Genomic DNA, 24,400 nt, shown 5'->3' with positions numbered 1-24,400 from the left:
ATTTTTGGAATATAATGGGACTATATGGCTCTTGGCGTGCAAACAAAACAAAACAAAACAAAACAAAACCAAAAAAAAACATCTGAAAAACTCAACAGCAATGTCTCTTTCCAGAAATCATGACCCGGTTACTCAAGATAATCCACAGATTTGTTTTGAGCAGTTTCATGTAGGAACTATTTTCTTTCTACCGATAGTTCCTACATGAAACTGCTCACGACAAGGTCTGTGGAGCCAAAAAAAAAAAAGGCAGACATCTCTACGGCCGATATATCCAAAACAATCTAGATGGATAAATAGCACTACAGGTAAGAGGAAAAATATGTATTTTTGATTTGGGGTGAGCTGTCCCTTTAAGACAGAGCTGGTAATGGCAGTGGAAAGGCGAGAGCTCTAGCCGGCCAGGGCAAAAAGTGGGGGGGCATCAGCCAAAAATGTTGTCAGTTTTAGCTTACAATTACAATACAACCCATACGATTAAAAAGTGAGATTTTAGTGGACAAACAGTTAAAAGAACAACTGCATTGTTTTATTGCCGTTTTCAGCATACATCCAACACCCCTATGCATTTTAGCTACATGAAGCATTTACATTACAAGTCATGTGTCAACAGAACATTTTAAAAATTAGGATTCATTTTCTTTACATATAATACAGTTTGCACACATGTTAATAAATATCAATACAATCATGTCAAACGTGTGACACACCATCTAAAACAACAACCCTTAAAATTATGTAACTTTTTTAAATTTTTTATTCACAGCTCATACCAAGTCATAAATATAGCCTCTAGTGTTTCTGTGCTGTAAAACAGTGACCACCTGGATTTTTACAGTTATAAAAAAAGGCTATTAGATTTGACTGCCCACCAGATAAACCATAATGTTCCTGTTTGATACAAGTTGCTCATAAAGCACTTTGCATTTCTTCAGTGCCCCATTTAAAATCATCTACTTGTTTGTTTTGGGACATGCTGGATAAAAGTATTTGAGAGGAAAAAAAAGACAAGTAAAAAAATCTCAAGTTCCAGTGGGAACACAGATGTGACTACCTCCAAAACAAGTACACTCAGAAAAATAAAATATAACTTATAGAGAATGAAAATTAAAAAGGCATCTTGTTCAAGGGTAAAGTATTAACACTGCCATATACTGATGTAAGTGTATCATAGTGTGTAAGTTGTTGTGGTGTACTCCTCAGATATTGCAGCATATCCACCAAGAGAGACAGTCCTGTGGCACAAAATGAGAAATGTGAGCTACGCTGATCATCCATTAACAACAGTGAAATCAGCTTCATTCAACGATAATGTCCTAATGTTAACACATATGGTAGGAAACTAATCTGATCTTGAAGAGACAGTTCCTTCCAAGATGAATACTCTTAACAGTTGGTTTACCTCGCTAGTTTACCATAGTAGGAAACATAAACATTCAATCTTGAATACGGACAAGTATTTGTAAACGTTAACCATCAGTGTGATATACAGTGAATAGCATGTCACAGAGGCCCATCATTATCGAGTCACGTGAAACGCTTAAATGTTCATATATAGTCTAAGTCTGTATTCTATGCCCTCGCTATCAAAGACTAGGTTGAGTTCTTCTATTTGCCTGCAGCCTTCATTCCTGACATGCAATGGCTTATGGGTGCATGGGAGATATGCAAAAGTGCAAGATAATGAGATTCCTGGCACTCTCCTGTGAATGCAAAACCAACAAAAAAAATGTATCTGTTAAAAGCAAACAAAGATAATAAATACATAAAAAACATGGCCTTATTTAATGGATTCTTAGTGTTGATTTACTAAACACTGTGAGGGGAAAAAAAAGGGGGGGGGGGGGAATAGCCTTTCGTGTTGTCTTTGTGGTTCATTAAGATGCGGAAGTCAGTTTGTCACTGGATAGAGAGGCAGTTTGAGCAGAGGATGTCCTTCCTACAGTCAGACTGAAAAGGAGAATCTGAGATTGACACTGGAGACATCACTCCAGCATTTAAACAAACCTCTGTAGCAGTCCTTTTTCGGAAAAGACGACCGTCCTGCGCTGAAAATGTGACTTGTTCTACACAACTATACACAAAAACACAATTCTTTACAATTCCTTTACATCAGCAGGACCGAACTGCATTCTTCCCTTTAGATAATTGAGAATGAAACAAGTCTTTCAACATTCTCCCAAAGCCCCAACCCACCCCACCCCCCATTTGAGAGGATCCACTTCAAGGCTGGGATGATAAAGCTGTGAATGTACTCGCCTCTCTCCACCCACAGAGAGAGGGAGCAAGCAAAACTGCAAAGTGATTAACTTGGACTGCCTTTGGGCAGAGGATATGTAAACGTTGCAGACTGCCCCAATGTCAGAGGCAGCCATAGTGTTTGTGTGTTGCGGTAATCTTTACACATTCACTGCTGCAGGTGTTCAGCAGACTATTCTGATCAAAGTTAACCATTAGACAAGTCAACTTTTTTCCTAGGACTTGATGAGCAATTATTTCACTCCTCTTAAACCCAGTTGAGGTTGAAGCCTTTGGAGAGCATAACGGACTCCAGGTCCTTGTCCTCCTCCTTCTCCCGAAGCCTCTGCTCCTCCAAGAGGGCCACCAGGGCATCACGCTGCTCCACCACCTCCAACATCTCATTCAGGATCTGCTTCTCTTGAGCGAGCTCCTTCTCAGTCTTCAGGTGGTCTGAGAGAGGCACAGGGAAAACAAGGATTTAAGAGGGACAACAGATTCTAGGGATATAAACATTTTGACGGGGCTGTTTGTTCATTAACACTCCTGCATTCACCTTCCACAGCCATTCGCTCCCTGAGTTCCTGTTGCAGACGGCTCTGTCGGTCCTCCAGCTCCAGCTCTCTGGCACTTGGGGATGGAGAGAAAAAAAGATGGATAAGCTAAGTTTGTTTCACTGATAAATTATAGCTTTCAACATTCATGTTTTGTTTGGCTGCATCTTCATTTATATAAGCAGGATTTAAAAAAAAATTAGTTTGTTCCAAAAAAAGATGAACAGATGAATAGTAGAAATGTTAATTTAATGACTTGTCAGAATGTAATGAAGTTGTTTCTCTAAATGGATTGCAAGTGTGATCACATATCATAATGTTGAAAAATGATTATGACTTTGTGAGGGCTAACAACCTTTTTAAATTCATGATATAATAATAATAATCATAAAAATTAGGTAATAAGTCAGTAGCATTTTATCATCTGTATACTCTGTATTGTGTTATAATTGCCTTGTATTTGAATGATAAAATATTATTACATCATCAGCCAATTTATCACAGGTATTACAGGTTGCATTGCATTTTTAGTCAGGCTGGCACAGAGGCTCTAGGGATGTTGTTCATTGGTCTGTTCATTGCAGACAATCATGGTCCCAGGAATCAAGCTTCATAACTTTGGTTATCCCTCGACATGTCCCTGTAGTGCCATCCGCAGGTCAAATGTTCCTTGTGACCAAGACTTGAGTTCATGGGAGGATACCTCTAAAATTAACCACCCAATTCCCAACAGCCTCTTTGAGAATACAGCCTCTCTGTACTTTGAGAGTAATGCTAAGACAGCATGCTAAACATTACCATGTTACTGAGCTAACTGTATGCATGTTATTAAGATAATCTTGGCACTAAGCTCAAAGCACAGCTGAGCCTGACAAAGTGAAGCTGTAGGTGATAAATGTTAATCTTGAGAAAGTACAGCTTAGTGTGACTATAAATGTCTGGTCTTGTTTACCAATTTATAGCCATTTTTACTACATTTTGACAAGTTATAACAAGAAATTCTGATTGTTTGATACATACAACTGTACCTACATGAAAATATAAAAAATTGAAAACATTTCCAGCTAGCTGCTTGGTTACTTAAAGAATTGGCATAGCAACCAATAACACACAGCTAAGCAATGCTTCTTGGAAATGAAAAGCACCTTTGACGAATCCGTTCATTCATTAGCTTACCCATCTCAACAGTCAAGTAATGTACTTACAATATCATGAGTTCAGACTCATAGCGGACCAGGGCATTTTTCTCCTGCACCAGCTTGAACCACTCTTGCATTAGCTTGGGGTCGTCCTTCTTGCCCATCCCTGGGGGAAAGGAGGAAGCACAGAGTGGGAGTAAGAAGCCAGATGGCTGGGAGATGACACTGATGTCACACAGACAAGGACTGACACAGGCAATGCAATGACAGCCAAGCCAGGATGTCCTCGCTGAGGGATGGTGAGGTGGAAGGATGGACTCGACACCAACATGGTCAGACACGCCATACTTAAAGATGGCACACAGAAGATGGCGTGGAGCTACAGGTTTCAACTTTGGCAAAATTTTGCGCACACACACACACACACACACACACACACACACACACACACACACACACACACAAACAGACAATACCTGTTGTTGCAAAGTTGAGAGTTTGTGTTACCCAGTTTGATTTTGTGTCAGACGTAGCTGCTCCTTGGGAGCAACTACCTCCTCCTATCAGTTCTTTTCAGAGGGTGCGGGTAGTGAGAAAAACACAAACACACCAATCGGTAGCTAAGACATTTCAGAGATGTAAACCCAGGGACCTATGGAAATTTTTCATCCTCCCCTGCCGACATATTGACCCACCAGCAGAAATAAAATCCTTTCAGATCCCATTCATGCTGAGAGGTTTGAGGGTAGAAGAAAAATGCATGAATTATTCTGCTGTCTTTACATATTCAGTTACAAGGTCAAATGTTGATGGGATGACTTATCACTGAGGCCAATAGCGAAGTTCACACTCCTCTATTAAGTCGGCCTCAGGGTAAAGCATGCTTGGTGCTACTGGCATCATGCATTGCGGTTGTGCAGTTTTCATTATCAGCACAATCACTTCTGCTGCAGTCCCACTTTATGCAGAGAAGACCACGTCTATGTGGCATGCTTAGAAAGGTCTGCTGCTGGGGAGATGCACCCTTTTCATTTATCTGACTGCAGCAGGCGGAGCCAACAGTTTCAATGAAATACCAGAAGGCAAACCTCGATGCAGCGTGACGTACTTAGCTGGGGAAGAGGAGGCTCTTGCAAAACGAAAAGGAAAAACATTGTACACACACATAAATCGCATGGTTGCGGTCTCGGGGGCTGGCTTTCGCTAATTAACAGACAAGGGACAGAGAGAGGCAAAGCTGGAGAAGAGTTGCTCACACTGGAGAGGAAAACAACATGTACAGATAAAGGAGGAATTATAAAAGCATGGCTGAGTTTCCACCTCCTGTTCTAAATATGGCGTGTTTTTCTTTGTCTCCTAAAGTATTTCAACCCATTCCACCGCCACCACCCCTCAGCCCAAGGCTCAGAACACAAAGGACAGAAGAGTCACTGGCACAAGGCAAAAACAGTAATGAAAGGAACAAAAAACCAGATCATTCACACAAACACAAAAGCATGTTTCTTTACACGGATTAGGAGCTCAGGCAAAATTTCCACTGACAGGTGTTAGATACAGGAACAAACCAGATGATCCATTATTTTTTTTAAGACTTGTTTTGTGTAAGACTTGAATATCTATAACAAATCATCACACCATGCAAGTTTCTCACTCCTTGAAACACAAACTTGCCCGCGAGCTAGCCACGTCTCAGGTGTTCACTACTCGGTTTCATTACCATTTTATGATTACATGAGACTTTTAACATTTATTCAAGGGAGAAGATGCAGAATCCTTAAAAACAACAGCAAACATGGATACTGCAAAAGGACTATAAAGCTTTATGATTCATTTTAGCTCAACAGAAAACAGAACACATGCTGTTGATTAAAGACACACGACAGCAGAGTAGTTTCCCCTTTGAGTGAATACAGCTTCTAATATCTTTTCTCTACCTCCATTTTCTGGGGCACTAGGATTGTGTGGTTAAATGAGAATATTATAACTAAAACATACAGTATATGCATCAGTATGAATTCTGCTGCTCAAACTGGAGGTTTTGTGATATGTTGCTAGGCTACAGTTGACCATTTGCTAAACCCTGCCCCTGTACAGTGATTGGCCAATCATAGCTTAGCAACCATAACTAGGCACGGCAGCAGTGCTGCCAGATTTGACAGAAAAAAAGTAGCCCAGTCAAAGCCTAGAACCCCCAGCAATTGTCATAAAGGTAGCCCAATTTTTTTTACACGGTTAGAATAATGAAAATTTCTACCAAGTCTTTTGTTACATTAAACATTAAAAGTCTTCAATTATATGACCAAATAGCTTTGACAAGTGTTTGATCACAGAGCTACGACTGAATAATTGAATGAGAAAATAAGTTTCAACTTAGTTGTTCTAACTGAAATAACATTTGGTTTTGATGGTCATCAGTTATCAGTCATTGTGTGTCATTTTTACCTGCCTAATTCAATAAAAAATTACCCAATCCGGCAACACTGCACGGCAGGCCTGTCAAAGCTTTGGATTTCTCCTCATGTTGAAACTGTGTAAATTTAACTCTAGTAAGAGCTAAAAGAGCCAAAGTGTAAAGAATGGATTAAAGAGTGTGTTTGTTTGCTCATAAGCTGCAAACAGTAACATGCCCAGCGAACTAACTTACTACCTACAGGAGTAACCTAAGTAACCCCTAAAGTCAAGGGGCATGTCATAAGCTAACTACATCGTTTTGCAGGGTTTCAGGTTACGTAACCCTAAAAAATACCTGTCCAGGCCTGGAACATCTACTCTGTGGGAGCCAAGATGCTAGTACATTAGAGTTTAAAGTAACGGTAGCGGCTCTGTCCTGCTCCTTAGTTGGTTTGGGGAAGATGACAATCTACATAAAATACCTTTGTGCACTGTTATGGTAAACAAGTATTTAAAAAAAGACCAATTGACGAAGACCTTTAACAGCATACATTTGACGCAGTGAAGCTGCTGCAGCTTTATTCAACATTTTTAATAAAAGTCGTCATGATAAATGTCTCAATACTTCACTGAGTTTTGGGAACATTCTGGGGAAATCTACTGAGCATGATCACACACAAATGGTGAGGACAGGAAGAGGAGGAGGACCGGTTGGGAGGATGATGGGGAGGAGCGCAAGGAGGGTAGCCCGGTTCTGGAGATCCGTACAGTTGCCATGGTAACCAGCCACAACCGTCAACTGAGGCGGCAAGGTTACGTTACCTTCAGGGGAACAGCAGGGGCAGAAGGAGAGAGGTCTTCGGCGTGGCATCCCCACAAAGGGCTCAACTTCCACAAGACAGAGGGAAAGGGTGAGGTGGTGATGTAGATTGGTGCGTTGGTGGGTCAGAAAGAAAGAATGGCGGAAAATAATGCAGGAGGAAGAGCAGAGACGTTACAGAGAGAAAAAGAGTAAAGGACAGGATGTGGGTGGAGCGGGAAGGAGGAGGGCGAGGAGGGAAAAGAAGGGTGTGATAAGGGAGAAAGAACATCGAGGAGAAAATCAAAAGAGGGCAGGAGCACTGTGATAGGGAGAAGACAAATCACCTAGAGAGGAGGTGGGAGAGATCAGCTGTGTGGCGTGAGGGATGAAAAAAAAAAAGGGGGCTAAAAATAGGAAACAGAAACTTGAAACAGACAAGTTGGAGCACAGAAAGGGAAAATAATCCTCCTGTTTGATCTTGCATCTGTAGTTCTTCAGATAAATCAGTTATGAAATAGGACTAGCCTACACATATGGCCAGTGTTTATCAGAGTACACAGAATGATTTAATCCCGTTATTAAAGCCATTACTGATCACCGGGAGATCCATCTCCCTCACAGACGCAGATAATTGCTTCATCTTTGAAGATGTTTCAGTCTGTCCTTGTAAACACTATTTGAACATGTTTAGACCACCCGGCTCAATTTGCTGCCAGTGTGGTGACTTTTGAAGTGTAGCTACCATTGAAGTGGAAATTAGGGCTTTTTCTAATGTGCACCCACTAAACAGATTTTCTCACAAAAGTAAGATCAGAGATAGTGGATGCTACCTTAACAAACCCCCAAATCAAGACTGTCAACTAAATGTAAAGTGATGAAGATTCAGGGAGAATATGCAGATAACTGGGAAACAGATCTTTGATAGTAACACGCATATTAGGGCTTGTACCATTACATGACACAAATAGGAGGTGGACAGTGTTCTCAGGCTGGTGGGTAAAGGAGCTGGGAGAGTGAAATGCCAGATAATTACTACAAGGGACTATCACAGAGAAAAAGTCAAATTCTGTTGGGAAAATGGAAATTTAGAATATCAGTTTTGGACAGATCGGTGTCCTAGTAAAATTTTTATGGCTCTACCACATCATGAAAATATGGTTATGAAATGCATCGTTAGCACTTAACGCTCAGTAAATCCTTAATTGTATAATCATTAAAATAAGAGGATTAAAATTATAAGGAAAATTATAGAAAACTAGCAGATTTAGAGTGAAGTCATATTGACCCTGGCTTTAGTTTTGGTGCCCCCTGCAAGGCCCAAATACAACCATGCTGATGAGCACCTTTGCACCTTATAGCCTGGTATTCAGTCACAATGCTAAAATTCCCCATCACACGATCAAACGCGGTAAGTAAGACCAAGAGGACTAATAGAAAGCTATCAGCACACAGAAATCCTCCTCCATAACACATCCAGAACGCTACAGACACACCGTGTCCAGCTGCAAAGATTCAATGCGAAACATATTCACACATACTACATGGGATCAACTCAAAAATATAAAAAAAACAAGTTGGATTTGAGCTGATGAAATGCCCTTATAAGAACCCTGGTCAACCAGTTAGGTTGGAAATCTGCTTTTGTGTACGTATTTTCATCTTCATGTCAAAATTCCACGCAATATCCTGTCTGATGAGTGACAACAACAACCAGCAAGACAAAACCACAGAGAAGCACAGGCCCTGCTCAAATACATGGAAATGCACCTTTTTCTCACTCTTGTTGTGGGAGTCCACTGACACCGAATAACTATAAAGCAAACATGGATTGCTGACTTTACAGCAGACATGAGGAGGAAAAGATGCATATTCAAACAAGGCCACAGTCTACAAGATAACAACAGATACCACAAGACGACCCAGACATGGTGGACCATGTCATTATTGACCAATCACAGCTTAGACATAGCAGCTAAGGGTCAATGGTTGCAACATTGCCTATTAGTACACACACACTCGGGGAGTTATGCAACTGAGCAGGTATGAGAAAGTCAGGGTAGCCATTGCTGGGACTACAGGACAGAACTGCAGCAGCACAGAGTTCTGAGGGGAAGCTAAGAGCCAAGTCAGCAGTTTAGTACGAGTCAGTCCAGGGTTATACAATACTTTCACAGTGTATGCATATGTGTGTGTGTTTAGGGGGGCAGCAACATGTGTCTAATGTGTTTTTTCTTCATCTATGATAGTTTGGGTACAACAGAAATTCTAATAACATATTTCAGCTTCACTGTATTAATAATAATTGAATGATTTAATCATTTCTGTGCGTTGTATGAAATTGTATGGTCAACAATGCCATTTCATTATTTACTTTTGTTTCATTGTGTTACTATTCTATTTTGTAGTCTCAGATGGCGTGGTCCTCATTGTTTCTATGCATGCAAGAATGTATACTTCTGTTTGGATTTCTGTCTGCAATATGTTGCTGTTTGTATTGTGCAGTTTGCGTGCTGAGGAGTGACAAATAGAAAAACTCATTAATTCATTCATTTATCATTCATAAGTTTACAGAGATCAAAGTCAATCTTAAGAGGACAGCATGAGGCCAACTGTCTGATCTCTGTTTGATGTAAAGAGTGTCTGAACTAGAAACCAAGTGAGGGTGGAGGGAGGGGGATGGGGGGAGTTATAGGAGCAGAAAGTATTGCAATGAGGCTAAAAGCCAGCCAGCCAATAAAAGGTAGATATGAGGGGTACAAAGCTCAAGTAGTAAAAAAAGGGGGAGGAGGACAGATTGGGTTAGCCAGGTTAGTTTAAAGCGACAGATTTGAAATACATACCGCCCAGATGCAAGTCCAGGATTTCACTGTAATTAGAATCTCCCCAATAGTCTACAATGACAGGGATATATTAGAGATAGGAGTTATTTCACACAGCCCCAAACTGGGCTAACACACACAAAATTCTCCAGCAAGTCATGCATGTTCTTGCAAACACACAAGACACACACATACACACCGCAGCAACACTCAGAACAAAGAGAGTCTGTCGGTACTCACCACAGCACATAATGCAGTCAGGTTGTGCAATACTACATGGCATTTTCCAAGGTAATAAGAGACTGCAACATAGATTTGCTGTATTGCTGTTTACTGGCTCAGTCTGCTTAATATCACACAATGTAACGTATGTTACGTTATGTAATGTGTTGCGTGCTGACATGTCGAGGAAATTGTTGAGGGGTTTTTGTATTGCGTGCATGTAATTTGACAAAGTTGTACTTGATTCAAACAGAGAGAAAAGCTTTAATTTCCTCCAGTTATGTACTATCCAATCCATGTGCATCAGTGATTGATTACAATAATTGAATGATTTAATCATTTCAGACTGAAAGAGCAGCTGAATGTTCAGTGTGAAGTTTGAATACAACAGAGAAAGTCAGAAACAACTCTGGATTGCTGTTAGTCACCATGGGGGGATCTCGACAAATATCTGTATCAAGTCACTCAGCCACAGCAAATATTTGCAGAAAATATTCTAATAAAGAAGTTGTCAGCTTGCAAACCAATTTATATTTAATTTCTTTACATTCTGATTGCATTTGGAAAAAAGGTAATGTGATCTGAGTCTTGATCAGAGTACAGAAACTCTCCTCATTGAGAGGCAGTGAAGGAGACAAAACACATCCAGAATGAGCAGACACAAATCTATGTCGGGACACACATTCTCCTGATCGCATGCAGCTCGGACTGACGATGGCGGACATGTTATGAACAAACAAAGATCAACATGTTCAGAAATGGAGAACAGTTGCAGTGTGTCACCACAGATGGAGCCTACATAACAGTGTCACATGTCATTAATAAAAGGAAGGAAGGAAACTACAGTAAATCTAATACCTGATCTTCTTTTGTGCTGTTTGGGTAATGTATAAGTACCTTTATACAATCCTTTAAGAGAGTAGAGTAGTAAACAAGTTAAAACATACTCAAACAATTGACTGGAGAAACAGCTGATGGGAAAAGTTAATAGTTATTCAGTTGGTGGGAAAATGGCCGAATTTGTAGAAATGCTCAATGAGTCTACGTGCATGCATTTGCACGATAAAATCTTCTATTTCTCTCGGTTACAGTCACCATGACGTAAATTAGGATGGAATACACTGTCAACTCTATAAAGGAGAACCTCACTACCTCGCTCGCATACAAAACTCACATCAGGTAAATAATGTGTTATTGCTACTGAGCACTATTCATGCTTCGCACGCTTATAAAACTACCAAATAATGAACTGCGCTGCTCCCTAACAAACAATGCATTCTTCATCTCAGAAGTATATTGTCTGTGATAGTCCCTTGTCAAGAACAATTTGGGTTTATTACTTTGGAGAAACAAATTCAGCACACAAATCTACTTGCTGAAATATGCTTCAGTAGGACTGAATAAAAGGTTAATGCAGAGTATGATTTCAACACAATCTAAATGATCGCAGAGGGACAGCTTTTCTGAGGTAATGCAATTCTAGATTACATCATCCTAACCATCGATATTATTATTATTCCCTATAGAGCTCTAGAAAAGGCTGAACTCATATCACATTAAGATGAAACATGGTCTCACGGAGCTAGCACTGACACAAAAATAAGATTTTATTGTCATACATACCGTAAATCACTTGTAAAATGTTAATAATAGGAGAGTTATATGTGTTCTGATACATACTACACCCTTTAGTTCACTGAATATGAGAATTATGTCTATCTGCCGTTGCATTACTGATACACCACGCCACATGGGATGGCCAGTTACCTGCTTCTCCTCTCAAGGCTTTCTCCACAGCTACACCCCTCTCTTCCAACTGCCTCTGCTTCTCCTCCACCTGCTCCAACTGTCTCTGGATGATCTGAATGGACAAGCAGGTTAGAGTCACATTATTAATGAAATGCACACAGACGCACATTATACGTACATTATAAACGCGAGTTATCTCGCATGGGCGCACAGAATAATAATATCCACCACTAATCACTAATTACAACTGATTTGTCCCACAAGTTTCTAAGGGAGGCGGCTGCAGAGGTTACCTCTAACACTCAAATGATGCAACAGTTTACCCTCGTTAAAAATGAATGTCTCGAGGCGCAAAGGGAGTACTGCTAATTAGCACTGTATTGATGTGAGCCTGTTCTGATGGGCAAATACTATTTCATGATTTTCACCAAAAATATTTCACAGTTGTCCCCTCTTTGGCTCTCACTTGTTAGTGGCAGTGGTGGTGGCAGGGAATAGGGGACAGTGATAGAGGGGCATGCAGCCTGGTTCGCCCTAACCTTGGGCGCCCATATTAAACTCAGGTTCCCATTTACAAATACACACTCAAACATTTAAATCAAAATCAGTTCCTAGTGGAGAGCACTGTAGTAGTGGCAAGTACCAAAATGACAATTGGTTTAATGTGGGTAAAGTTATGTAAGAGATGCATAAAATGAGCAGCAACAGCTTAATTTAAAAGTTTTTTTCCTCCCTCAGACTCTAACTTCCTCTGTCAGTGCTGAACTTTATCAGTGCCGTGCAGCAACAGCAGCTGAACAAGAAGCGTGGTTTGGGTTCTGAAAATAGCTACTAAACGGAGGCAAAATTCAGGCCAGCTAACCACAGCTCCAGGAGAAGAGACTTTAGCTGTGGCTTAGTGCTGATTCAGTGGACTGGGAGCCTGACTGCAGAGTTACAACATCAATCACAGCGGATTTCCTAACCTAAGGATGAATTTGCCCTCACTCCAAGAGGGTTGAGTCACATTAGAGTGACCACATGTTAAGTAAAAAGTGAAAAAACAACAACAGGACAACACTGAGTAACAGTAACAATAATACTAATGCAGACTATCATAGCCTACATAACTCAGTTATTTTTAAAATGGTTTGACATGTATGACATGAAAATTTGTCACATCGTTTGATGAAAACACCCTTGTCTAACTGTCTAAGAGCACACAAACACGTAGGTAAACCAACACAAAAGAATGCATTAAACCTATGTTAAACATGACTAAGAGTCTGCAACCATGCTGGCAGCTCTGTGAGGCTGTACTCAGGCAGAGCAGTGCTTTAAGTTAAATGCTAACGTCAGCATGCTAACACGCACACAATGACAATGCTAACATGCTGATGTTTAGCAGGTATAATGTTTGCCATGTTCACCATCTTAGTTTAGTGTGTTAGCTTGCTAGCATTTCCAAATTAGCACTAAACACAAAGTACAGTTGAGGCTGATGGGGATGTCACAGTTTTGCAGGTTTTTGGTCATAAAGCAAAGTATTGGACAAACTGAATGGTTGTCCAGATGATGGTGCTAAATGAACACTTAGGGAATGACCAATCTTATTACAATTCATCCAGAGTACATGAATGTCTGTACAAAATTTCATGGCAAACCCTTCCAGTAGTTGCAGAGACATTTCACTCAAAACCGCAAATGTCCACCTCACTGAGGTGATGGAGGAAAAGTCAGAAGATCACCAAAGCTCAGTTACCTGGGCTCTGTGCAGCCTCTTGAGTTCCTCCTGCTTGGCTTGTCGTCGTGCAGCTTTCTGGACCCTTCGTGTCAGCTTAGCATTCAGCTCTTCTTCTGTGTAGGTTTTCTGGTGTAATAACAAAAACATGGGTCAGAGAGGTCTCATTCACAAGTTGCTAATATGTGGCGTTGACTCCATGGGGCCCTGGCCCGTCAGAAAAACTGAACAGGAGAGGAGGGGGAAATGCTAACATTGACTAGCACAATGTAATCTAGCTTGGAATATTTCACATCTACATGCTTGTCTAGGACTATAAATTGCACTCTCAAGGTATGGTAACATGAAACATCTTACAATACAATGTGACACATAAACTTCACTGCAGCTCTCACAGTTATAATCCCTCTTCACATTATGAAATCTTCCATGATAAGAGGCAATACAGTATGTGAATAGAGCAGGGACGTTTCCCCTATTAGCCTACTTGTGAGGACGTAAAAAGCTGGCATAAATCAGGAGGAAGAGAGAATAGTACTGAAGAAAACTTGTCAAAGTTATTCCAGTGGCCAGACCGGAGTAAAAACAGTGCCACCGTGACAGATAGGCAGGTTAATATCATACCAGTAAGAGAGGAACAGCCCCTGGTATCTAGAGATGCAGAGGTATCATTGTGACCAGAAAAATGAGCCATGAGATTCAAGTTTTAATAGAGTGGACATCCAGCAGTTGAGTGAGTGAGCGCTGCAGTCCGACTGTCATATGCAGCCAAAGAGGACGGTTAGTTTTAAGCCAGATGCACGTGAGGTGTTATGACAGTAAACCGGCACATGCACGTAGGGGTGGGGGTGGTGGGGTTATCAATGGGAACGTATGTAATACTACCTTTGTGGCGTACGATCTCTTGAACGCCAGTGCGTGAGGGACATAAACAGACTTGGGGAAGACAAAACAAAAAGGGAGAAAATAAACATGATACAGATGATATGATTAAATGGGTTAATGATTATGTTAAATTGGTCAAAATTAAAAAAATAAATAAATTTAAAAAAGTAATAACCTAGCTGGTACAATCAAAACAGGCAATGTTAATATCCCACACCGAAACAAAAATGGCAGGGTGCAGAGACATTTTACACATCTATGTTAATCAGAAATTAGTCAAACAAAACAAATCACATTATAAGAAAGGATTTTCCAGATTCTATCCAAGGATTTTACTGTAAAAACAGTAAGACAGGTCTGTTATTTTCAATACTATGTCTACGAGAATACATCCAATACACTCACAGATCTGGAAAACTATAAACACCACAATAGTCACTAGAGACTAGACAACACGATTCCTGTGGGCTCTTATTGAATTGCACATGGCCTGGCAGGCATGATACAGCTTTAATCTCCTGTTACTGTAGCTGTATAAAGTCCAAATTCAGATCGATATTATTGAAGAATAACAAAATGTCAATTAATTCTTCATATATGTCATCAAAGTAAGGAAAATAAAATGGGAGGGTGTCTGAGTTGGGGTTTTTTTATGTGTTTACAGCGGTTAATGAATTCATGCCTCTGGCCTTGAACTCAACTGTATCTATCTAAACCACCAGAAACACACACACACACACACACACAGACTGAGCAGCACTGGAGACAATCATTTTGAATTTCAGCCAAACATAATGAATGCAAATGGATTCAAATAAAAGAGCTTGTGTTATAGAAATTAGGGTTTTGTGTGCTGAATTTCTGCATAGTCCTAATAAGATCTATGCGACCGGCATTTTTAATGAATCCAGCTTTTTGAAGAATTCACTCGTTTAGTTCAATTTTGCGGATATCATTATGATGTGCATTTAGCATGTCATATTACGGTGCTGAAGACCTTGAAAATGTGTTTATCATGATTTGGTTGCATGATTTGCTCTGAGATCACCTGAGGGCAAAAATGTAAACATTCTTCATTCTAACACCACTTTAAAAAGGGATAAATTAAGTATTAAACTGAGGTCAGTCTAAAAGCCAGAAGCTTTGTGAACTTAACGTTAGTAAAATATGATATATATTATATTTGCCTATTTACAAAATTATCTATATTTGAAATTCAAAATCATTTTACCCCATTCTGCACAATACCTCCTCATCGTCTTTCTCCTTTTCTCGATCAACTGCTTTTTTCCGCTCTCTTTCTTTATGCCTCTCTTTCACCCTCTTTCTTTCCTTTAACTCCCTCCTTTTCTCCTTCTCCAGTTTCTCCTCCTTTATTGCTTCCTTCTGCATACCTGACACTAGGTCAAAGATGTCCATATGCCGCTGGGAGTGGAAGAAGTTATTTAAAGGAAAGTGTTGTTTTAAAGGAAGTAAAACAGAAGTGGATGCAATAGATGTGATGAGGACCCGTCTAGCCTCACTAAGCCTGTCTGCAAATGTTGTTTCATTCACTCTGGTCTGGAAAGGCTAAACTAAAATGTCTTATCAAAAAGGCTATACATGTCTAATTACATAATGACAAAGATGTGACATGTCTAATTGTGTCTATTGTTACTCACATCTGCCTTTGACTTCTGGGAGGACCTCTCCAGAACATCGTCACAGGACAGGTCTGAGTCCTCCGAGAAGCTCAAGTTTCTGCGTGATTTCAAGTCTGTAACAAACAATAAGCAAAGACAGAAATGTGTTTATTTTTTCTATTAATATAACAAATAAATTTCCCATTCAAAAGCTACATTGGATCACCTTTCTCATCTGACGATCTCCCAAGAGGTGATGTTTTCTTCTTCCCAGAGTCCTGAGTGGTGGAACTCGAGGATGGCGTGCTCGGACATGATTTATCATCCTTCTTCTTTTTGTCCTTCTTGTACCCTGAGAAGACAGCCTTCCACAATGACTTGTGTTTGGGCGGCGTCTCGTCTCTGCCGGAGAGCCTGCTGCTGTCGTTTTTGGCTTTTTTCTCCTTCTTATTCTTGCGCGGCGAGAAGAGAGAACTTCGTTTCTTGGTCTTACTCGTAGAGGAGGCATCTGACGAAGCCACTGAGCCACTGTCCAGACTCTTGTTGCTGCTGAAGAAACGCTCAGGTATAGTCTCTGCCTTCTTCGACTCCAGAGCTTTCACGGCTGACGCCTTCGGAGATCCAGCTGACTTTTTACTTTTTCCAGCAGCATCTGGGGTTACACTCCAGGCCACTTTAGCTGAGGCACCCTTGTCTATGTCAGATTCTTTCATTTTGTTTAGCTGCTTGGCCATGGCGTCTTTTAGAGCCTGGCTCTTGACGGACTTTTCTCTGGCCCTTATCCTCTCCTCAGCGATCTCCTTGGCCTCTAGGGAGAACTGAGTTGCTCTCTGGTTCTTAGAGGTTGGGTTGACAGGGATATTGGGTTTACCGTTTTCCATTGCTAAAGCCAGATGCAGGGGAGGTTTGTCCCTGCTGGGCTTGCTGGTGGGTGGAGTATAGTACCTGTTCATGCTTGTTTCTGGTGTCCGCTCATCGTAGGTCTCCTCCACGTCATCAGCAAACGGAATCTCCTCCACCGTCTCCACAAACGACTTCCTTACCTCCACTGGCCTTGGCTTCTTCTTCTTCTCCCTCATGACAACCACTGGAGTTGTTTCTGGATTTGCCTGAGGTGAGGAGACTTTCCTGGGTGCGGGTGCGGGTGCAGACACGGGGCTCAGCTGGGTCCTCGGAGCAGGAACAGGACTCTTGGTTTTTGCTGGCTCTTTGCCCTGCTCAGATGGAGGTTTTTCTGTTCCGTTGCTCCATGACACCTGGTGTCTCTGCTGCCTGAGTACGGCTGGAGACTGATTAGCAGGCACAGGTGGTGGTGGGCTGGAGGGTGGGGTGAGCATGGTGGAGTCAGACGTGCTGTAGCTGTCACTGTTTGCTGTCTGGCTCGTGGCCATGCTCTCATTCAACCCCAAGCCAGAGCTGCTGCTGAGGTCCCTCTTATCAGAGCCATTACTCTTGGGCTCCACAGGAGCAATGGGGGTAATGACCTGACCCTCAAGAGTGATGTTGAGTCTGCGAATGACAGCACGGCCAGTAAAAGCAGGCTTCTTTTCCTCAGACACCTCTGGAGACTGTGTCTTAACAGGGGTGGAGTCCTGCGTTGGAGCCTTAACAACACTCTTCTCTAAGATTTTACTACTGCGGTCCAAAGGAGACAGGCCGAGGCTCTTCCTGATCTCAGCACTCTTTAACCAAAATTCCTCAATGATATCTGCCTTTTTAGATGGAGTTTCCTCTGTTGAGGAATCTATGGACATTGAGGGCTCAGGTGTGCGCTTGTCTGTTTTGGTCATGGGTGTAGAAGTGACTGCGGGGACAGGCTGAGTTCTGACGGGAGAGTCGGAGGTGAGAGGCGACGAAGGTTCCTGGCAGGGCAAAGGCTGAGCACAGATTGGGGAGAGGGGGTTGCCAGTGAGAGGGCAAATGGAGCGGTGAGGGTAGACAGGAGATTTAGGCCTGCAAGTCTCCGGCACGGGAGTGGGCTGAGAGCGGATTGGGGAGCCAACAGGTGACTTGACAGGGGATCTGATGGGTGATCTGACAGGTGACTCGATGGCTTGCTTGACTGGAGAACTTATGGGTGATTTGGTGGGTGAAATGGGGGGAGGTGAGGCAGGGACATTGACAGGGGAAGCAGCAGCAAGAGTAGGAGAAGGGAAGGAGGAAGGATCCTGGACTGGACCAGGTGAAGGGCACAGTGGACTCTTGGCGGCTGGAGAAGGAGTTGTCCTCTTCGTTTCCTCAGGTATGAAGGGATCTGGGAAAAAGCGGGTGCCAGGTGACTTCACCAGAGTTATCTGGAAAAGAAACAGAGAAGATCAGGATTTCAGTCAAATCTAACATCACATACTTTCAATTTGAGAAGTGTGGAATTAACTAACCTGTGTTTCAGGCTCTGGAGGTGGTTGGAGTGGGGAAAGCACAACATCTTCTTTCTGCATGGGGCTGACGCTGGATGGTTCTGAATGCACAAACAACAAAAATGTAATGTTATGTAATAACTGCTTTTTATTAATGTAAAAATGTATCTAAGTGATCAATTTTGAGGAATTATTAGTGACTATGTACCAATACTGGAGGTCATTCTCAGACTTTCTGATTTCTTGTCTTCCTCAGAAAGCACTTCAGCATACTCTGACTGATGCAAACGAGCCTCAGCTTCTGCATCTGAAGGGATGTCATCTGGAATTTAAACACAACACAGTGATGTTGCTAGGTACATCCTGCATGTCAGACGCATTAAAATACGATAAGGACGCAGTAAACTCACTATCGACGTGATAATACTACTTTGTGAACATCAAATTTGTGTTGAAATCATAGAAATAAACAAAAGAAAACTAGCTGTCAAAAAAATCGATGTAATTTATTCTCACACTGCAGCCTCTCACCTGCTCTCTGTGTGAGGGCTGAGACACACACACACACACACACACACACACACACACACACACACACACACACACACACACACACACACACACACACACAAACAACTTTCAGACCACACGAATATAGTAAAACAAGCCCCCACACACGGAACAGCAGAGCAGAGAGGCGGTGGAGATTACTCGAGTTGACAACAACTAAAAAAAACTAAAAATGAACCGATAAGAACCTAACAATACCCATCCCTAAACATGAGTTTAACAGTACAATTTGCCAAAACACACAAGTTTTATTGGGGACCCAATCAATTTTCCAGGGATCCACTCAAATGAAGAAGTTGGAAAATTGATCGGACTCACTACATTGAAAACCTATCAACATCACTGACAACATTATGAAATATTTAATTGTTACACAGCTTTATGACTTACTTACTAACTATTATTTCTATCCTTTTATTGTAATAGAACAGAGTTCTTTTTGAACCAAAAATGCTGTGAAAGAACGGATGGATTCATTATTATTTGTATTATTTTGACTGCTCACCCTGATCCATCTCTGTACCAGGCTCCATATCTGGACTGTCTGCTTCTGCTTCCAGATCTTCATCCTCACAGGGCTCTGGCATGACAATGAAATGGCAAAAAAATGAGTCACCTGGTTACACAGTCTCTCTTCAGTCAATAACAGAGCAAGAACTTTTTCAACTTCCTAACTTAACCTTAAATGAACTTTTCTCAGAAATTCTCGCTGCAGGCTAAATTAAATAAAAAAGAAAAAACAGCACCAGAGTTCCAAGATCTCTTAATGAAAAAATCTATCAAGACCAATTTTGAAGAGTGGAGTGCAGTTATAAGAAAAAATGAAAGGTTGAAATAGGATGAAAAGGCTTCAAAACCAATATCCTTTTTTTCTGAGGGCAGCTTTAAGGAAAGTTTTCTGGCAAGAAAATCATACATTAGTTTTGCATACAAATGAAATCATGTACAGTAGGTCTGTGAATAAATATGAACAAAGGATGGCCACAGAGTAGCATTAGTAAATGGATACATGCAGCTATCCATTTTAAATTAGCAAATGGATGACATTTGAACCAAGCAAAAGCAGAACCAAAATGTTAATGACATTGGTTAAAAGGCGAGCATCAGTCTGTCGTGTAAACAACATTTGTTGGGACAATTTTTCTAACAAAACTAAAATGGGGAATAACTCACACAGTTACTTCATGCTATTCAGAAATAATATCACAACCGTAAAAGTCACCTCTGCTAAATGCATTAAATCGGCCATTGTTCAGGTGGGTGCACAGGCACATACTGAAAGAACATCTGATTCTAGTGAGCACAAGGAGATCTTCTCTCAGCTTTTAAACCAGAACATAAGTGCTGCCTATGAATTAAAATATATGTGTAGGACTGTACTTCCATTCATTCAAGGTTTTAAACAGATGATAAAGTAGCTCAACAGCCTCATTATCTGAACTTTGTGCAAGTACAATTGCCATTCAAGGGTTAGTCCAAAAATGTAATAACAGTAATTTAAGATACATCACACATTACCCTTCAGGGCAAGAAACACTGTGGTGTTAAGTGCTTTCAAGCCTTGATCTGTCTTGGGAACACATTACATTGCAGTACAATATACGATGTGAGTAAAGAGAAAATACATATTTTGGAAGTTGGCAGGGTTGAATGAGAGTTTGGGAAGTGAAAGGTGAATTACAGGTGTTGATCTGAACCCAAGAGAGCAGAACTCTTTGAGAGCAACAGCCTTACAGCATGCATGCTTGTGAGTTTACTGGTATCTGCATGTGTTTCTGCATGCTCCAGGAAAAAAGGCCAGCCGATAGACAGATAGAGTACAAGTCTAAGACGGGATGTCATGATCCCTTTTAAGTCTGTGCTACCTCCAGACATGGACTCCAACCAGACTCTCACTGCCTCGTGTCGGGCGGATGTGTGGGCAGGGGCTATGTTCAAACCAGAAGATACAGAAAAACGAGGGATAGATGGCAGGGAAATAACAGTAAAGTATTAGACACATGGGAAAGAACATAGCAGAACACAAAAGAACAAAGCAGAACAAAATCAAAAGAATTGACAAAGGGGTTAAATGGTGCACTGGGATGTGGTTGAAGAACATTAAATTCACCCCAGAGGACCAAGAGCGACTCTGAACAACAAATTAAAAGACTGAACACAAAATTAGACATTCCAAGAAAAAAAAGCAATGTGACAAAAATGTACAAAATCAGAGATGATTATAAACAACAGGTGGGTTAGTCGGGGGAGGTGGCTCCTCCTGTTGCAGACACAGAAGTACAAACAGCAGCAGCCACACTGGTGAAATGACACCCTGATCCTTAACCCTGTGAGGCCTACAGTTTGGGACTCGCCCAGCAAAGTCTTCCCAGGTGTTCAGCTCCTCTGGGTGGGTTACCTGTGGAGGAGGGCTGCGTAAGCTCAGAGGGTTGGGAGAGTTGGGAGGCAGAGGCCGGCTGGCCATCCTTGTCTCCCTCAAAGTCCAGGTGTGTTCTCACCAAACCTGGAATGGCCTGGGGATCCACAGGCTGCAGGACTTGTTGGATCTGTAGGTTCCTGGCTAAATGAGGGTGTCAGCATTTGGTGTAGTGTTGTGTTTTTGGGGTTGTGGTGAAGTTGTGTGTGAACCAAGAAATCAGAGACAGATAAAGAGAGATGAAGACAGTTGTGCGGGAAAGGTAGAGAAACAGTAGAAGAAGAAGAAGAAGAGAGGAGGGAAAAGCCAGGACAAAAATGAAAGAGAAGGCAGAGAAAGAGTTAGAATACAGTGGCAAAAAAACTCAGGAGGCAAGAAAGCTGCATGCACTAGACAGCGAGAGTCAAACCATAAAAGTGAGCTTTAAAGCTATAAGGCTAAAGAAAGAAATAATATCCATTTGTTGAACAGAACAATTCTGCCACCCAATACCAAAGCATAACTGCAGAGCCTAGGGGAAAAACACAAAAATCTCTGACTTTATCAGGTTAGTGTATAGAAGCCATATACAAAAACAGAGGTATTAAAACAGCAGGCTAAAATGGAATGAGACTCACAGTAACTCTTATGAACTAAAAATCCCTTAAAAACACAACTGCAACCAACAAACCAAAAAACAAAGACAGCAAAAAAGCCACACTCTTATTGTAGAAATCCTTGAAAAAGAAACCCAAACCAGCCAGGATTATATATCACACTCAAAGTTACTGCAAACGCATCCACAGGCAGTTCTGCTGCTACCTTTAAATGTACCAACATCCTCTTCGTCTGTGAGGTACTTCTCCAGCCAAAGGCCTGACTGGAGCTCTCTATTCCAGGGGCAGTAATCCCCCTCTGCCAGCAGGGGAAGACAGAGGCCCAACAAAAAAAACATACAGATACACACATACAGGCGCACACACAAACACAGTGGACATAGGGGGAAGTAATGAAGAGGAGGGGATGGAAAAGGAGGAAGGATGAGGAGAACAATGTTTGAGACAGCGACACTTCACATGAAACAGATAAAAAGCAAGTGGAGTTTTGAACAGGTCAAATGGAGTCTGGAGAGGGTGTTGACATTACACCAAAGGAAACAAACTACATTTCTGGTAATCACACCAAGAGTGAAAAACAAATTTACCATCGCTTGACTCCTCATCATCTTCATCCTCATCCTCATCTTCATCCTCCTCCTCATCCTCCTCTTCATCTACTTCCTCGTCTCTGCTGACTGCGTCGGCCAGAGCCTCGCCCTCTCCGTCCTCGCCCCTCAGCTTGGCGTGGAGCTCTACCGCATCCTTCCAGGGAACGCCGCCGAGGTCTGAGGGGCTGGGAGCTTGCTGTTCCACCTCCTCTTGATCCTGCTCCTCCTGCTCATCCTCCTCCTCCATGTCTGACTCTGAGCTACTGTTGGAAAGCAGAGGAGGAGCCCCAGTAAAGTGTTAGAACAAGTGAGAGCAGAAAAGCAGATAGCATTCATTATCAGTGAAAGTCTGACTTTCCATTCTCTGTAGGACTGTAAGAATTTGTATTTTCCACAGATTGTCATGCAAACTTTACTTATATCAGGTGTTGAAGCCGAAACGTACACTAGGGTCATAACTAATAATTATTTTCATTATTTTATTGAACTTTAAATCTGTAAAATGTATAAAATTGGTAAAAAAGGCACATTAGAATTTCAGAAAGTTTTTGTTTTGACCAACAGTCCTAAACAATGTACAATCAGACAGAGAAAAGCAGAACATTCTCATCGATCCGCCGATTGACAGAAAAATAAGCAGCAACTATTTTGAGAATCAATTAATCGTTTAAGTAATGTTTTAAGCAAAAATGGCAAAAATTCATTCAGCAAAAATTCATTGGTATGAAGGAGAAGTGCTCTTTGTACACCTTTATACAGACAAGTGTGTAGAGAGAGAGATAAAGTAATGGGTAAAAATAAAATAAATAAATCAGCTCCCTATATTTATTTAGGAAAATATAGGTAGGTATGTTAGTTAGTCACTCAACTTGGTATTTAAAGAAATGCACACAGGAAAAATGAGGAATGGACAAATTCATTTGGCCCACTAGAAACAATCCAACAAAGGATCAGCTCCAACAATCTATATCGTCATTTCAGAAAATTAGAAATCCTAAAATTCAGCATGCTTAAGACATTTAAAAACAGTGCCATATCTTTATAATTTTTATGCTCTTACCTGGAGCCCAGGTCAGCGTCTGTGGCCTTGTCCAACACACTGCTGAGGTTGTGTTCCGCCAGTGTCTCTTCTGGCACCTCCTCCAGCTCCTCCTCCCTCTGCAGGGACAGGCGGTAGTTCTCCAACTCGATGCGCTCTGGCGTTCCCCGCAGACGTTTAGCTAGGCTGGGCTCCTGCAGGCCGTTGACCTCCGGTACTGGGGTTGACAAGTGAGAATAAGGTGGAGACCGCAGGTGAAATGAAGACATCAGGGTGGGCAGCAGGTTGGAGGTAAGAAGGCAGAGGAAAGAGAGCACAAAAAAATAATGCAACTGAGAATCAGGTGGGTGCAACGACAGAGAAGAGGAGCAGAGAGGAACACAACCCTCTGCAGTGCAGGAGCCATGCAGGACTGTATTTATCTGTCTGTGGAAATGAACTGGACCAAAACAAATTTACTGTGTCACTATTTGTACTAAGTACTGTGATTATGGCTACAAATTCTGACAATGTTTGCGTGTGAACATATCAGCCGTGTAGCATCAAATCAATCACACATCCAACAATGAAACTAGTGCATTTCCATACACATTCATTATTAAATTACTTATTCCCATTTACTCCCACTATACCACAGAAACTCTATATTTTAAAAAGGACAAATTGACAAGATCACACCAATTTAAGATCT

The 24,400-nt window shown here is 41.5% G+C and overlaps 1 protein-coding gene across 30 annotated transcripts in view; it reads right to left on the bottom strand.

Annotated features, from left to right (window-relative positions):
* Positions 1-507: 507 nt before the first annotated feature.
* The window catches only part of mical3a (microtubule associated monooxygenase, calponin and LIM domain containing 3a), an 89,913-nt gene continuing 66,020 nt past the window's right edge, over positions 508-24,400 (bottom strand). For 15 of the 30 annotated variants that reach the window (XM_044192144.1, XM_044192145.1, XM_044192142.1 and 12 more), the window contains 19 exons: positions 23,731-23,926; positions 22,668-22,933; positions 22,286-22,378; positions 21,467-21,628; positions 20,934-20,996; positions 19,574-19,648; positions 18,707-18,820; positions 18,520-18,599; positions 16,368-18,435; positions 16,181-16,275; positions 14,520-14,570; positions 13,656-13,763; positions 11,933-12,026; positions 11,024-11,074; positions 9,965-10,015; positions 7,145-7,210; positions 3,998-4,097; positions 2,795-2,868; positions 508-2,691 (listed from right to left, as the gene is read on the bottom strand). In XM_044192144.1, the coding sequence (XP_044048079.1) occupies positions 2,507-2,691; positions 2,795-2,868; positions 3,998-4,097; positions 7,145-7,210; positions 9,965-10,015; positions 11,024-11,074; positions 11,933-12,026; positions 13,656-13,763; positions 14,520-14,570; positions 16,181-16,275; positions 16,368-18,435; positions 18,520-18,599; positions 18,707-18,820; positions 19,574-19,648; positions 20,934-20,996; positions 21,467-21,628; positions 22,286-22,378; positions 22,668-22,933; positions 23,731-23,926 (3,992 nt within the window). In that variant the 3' untranslated portion in view covers positions 508-2,506. Of the gene's footprint in view, positions 2,692-2,794; positions 2,869-3,997; positions 4,098-7,144; positions 7,211-9,964; positions 10,016-11,023; positions 11,075-11,932; positions 12,027-13,655; positions 13,764-14,519; positions 14,571-15,767; positions 15,945-16,180; positions 16,276-16,367; positions 18,436-18,519; positions 18,600-18,706; positions 18,821-19,573; positions 19,649-20,933; positions 20,997-21,466; positions 21,629-22,285; positions 22,379-22,667; positions 22,934-23,730; positions 23,927-24,400 lie in introns of all 30 variants that reach the window. The other 15 variants (XM_044192165.1, XM_044192173.1, XM_044192179.1 and 12 more) reach the window with 14 other exon arrangements.

The sequence above is a fragment of the Siniperca chuatsi genome, linkage group LG4 (genome assembly GCF_020085105.1).
Source record: "Siniperca chuatsi isolate FFG_IHB_CAS linkage group LG4, ASM2008510v1, whole genome shotgun sequence".
Lineage (NCBI taxonomy): Eukaryota > Metazoa > Chordata > Actinopteri > Centrarchiformes > Sinipercidae > Siniperca > Siniperca chuatsi.
This window is presented reverse-complemented; position numbering and strand designations above follow the sequence as displayed.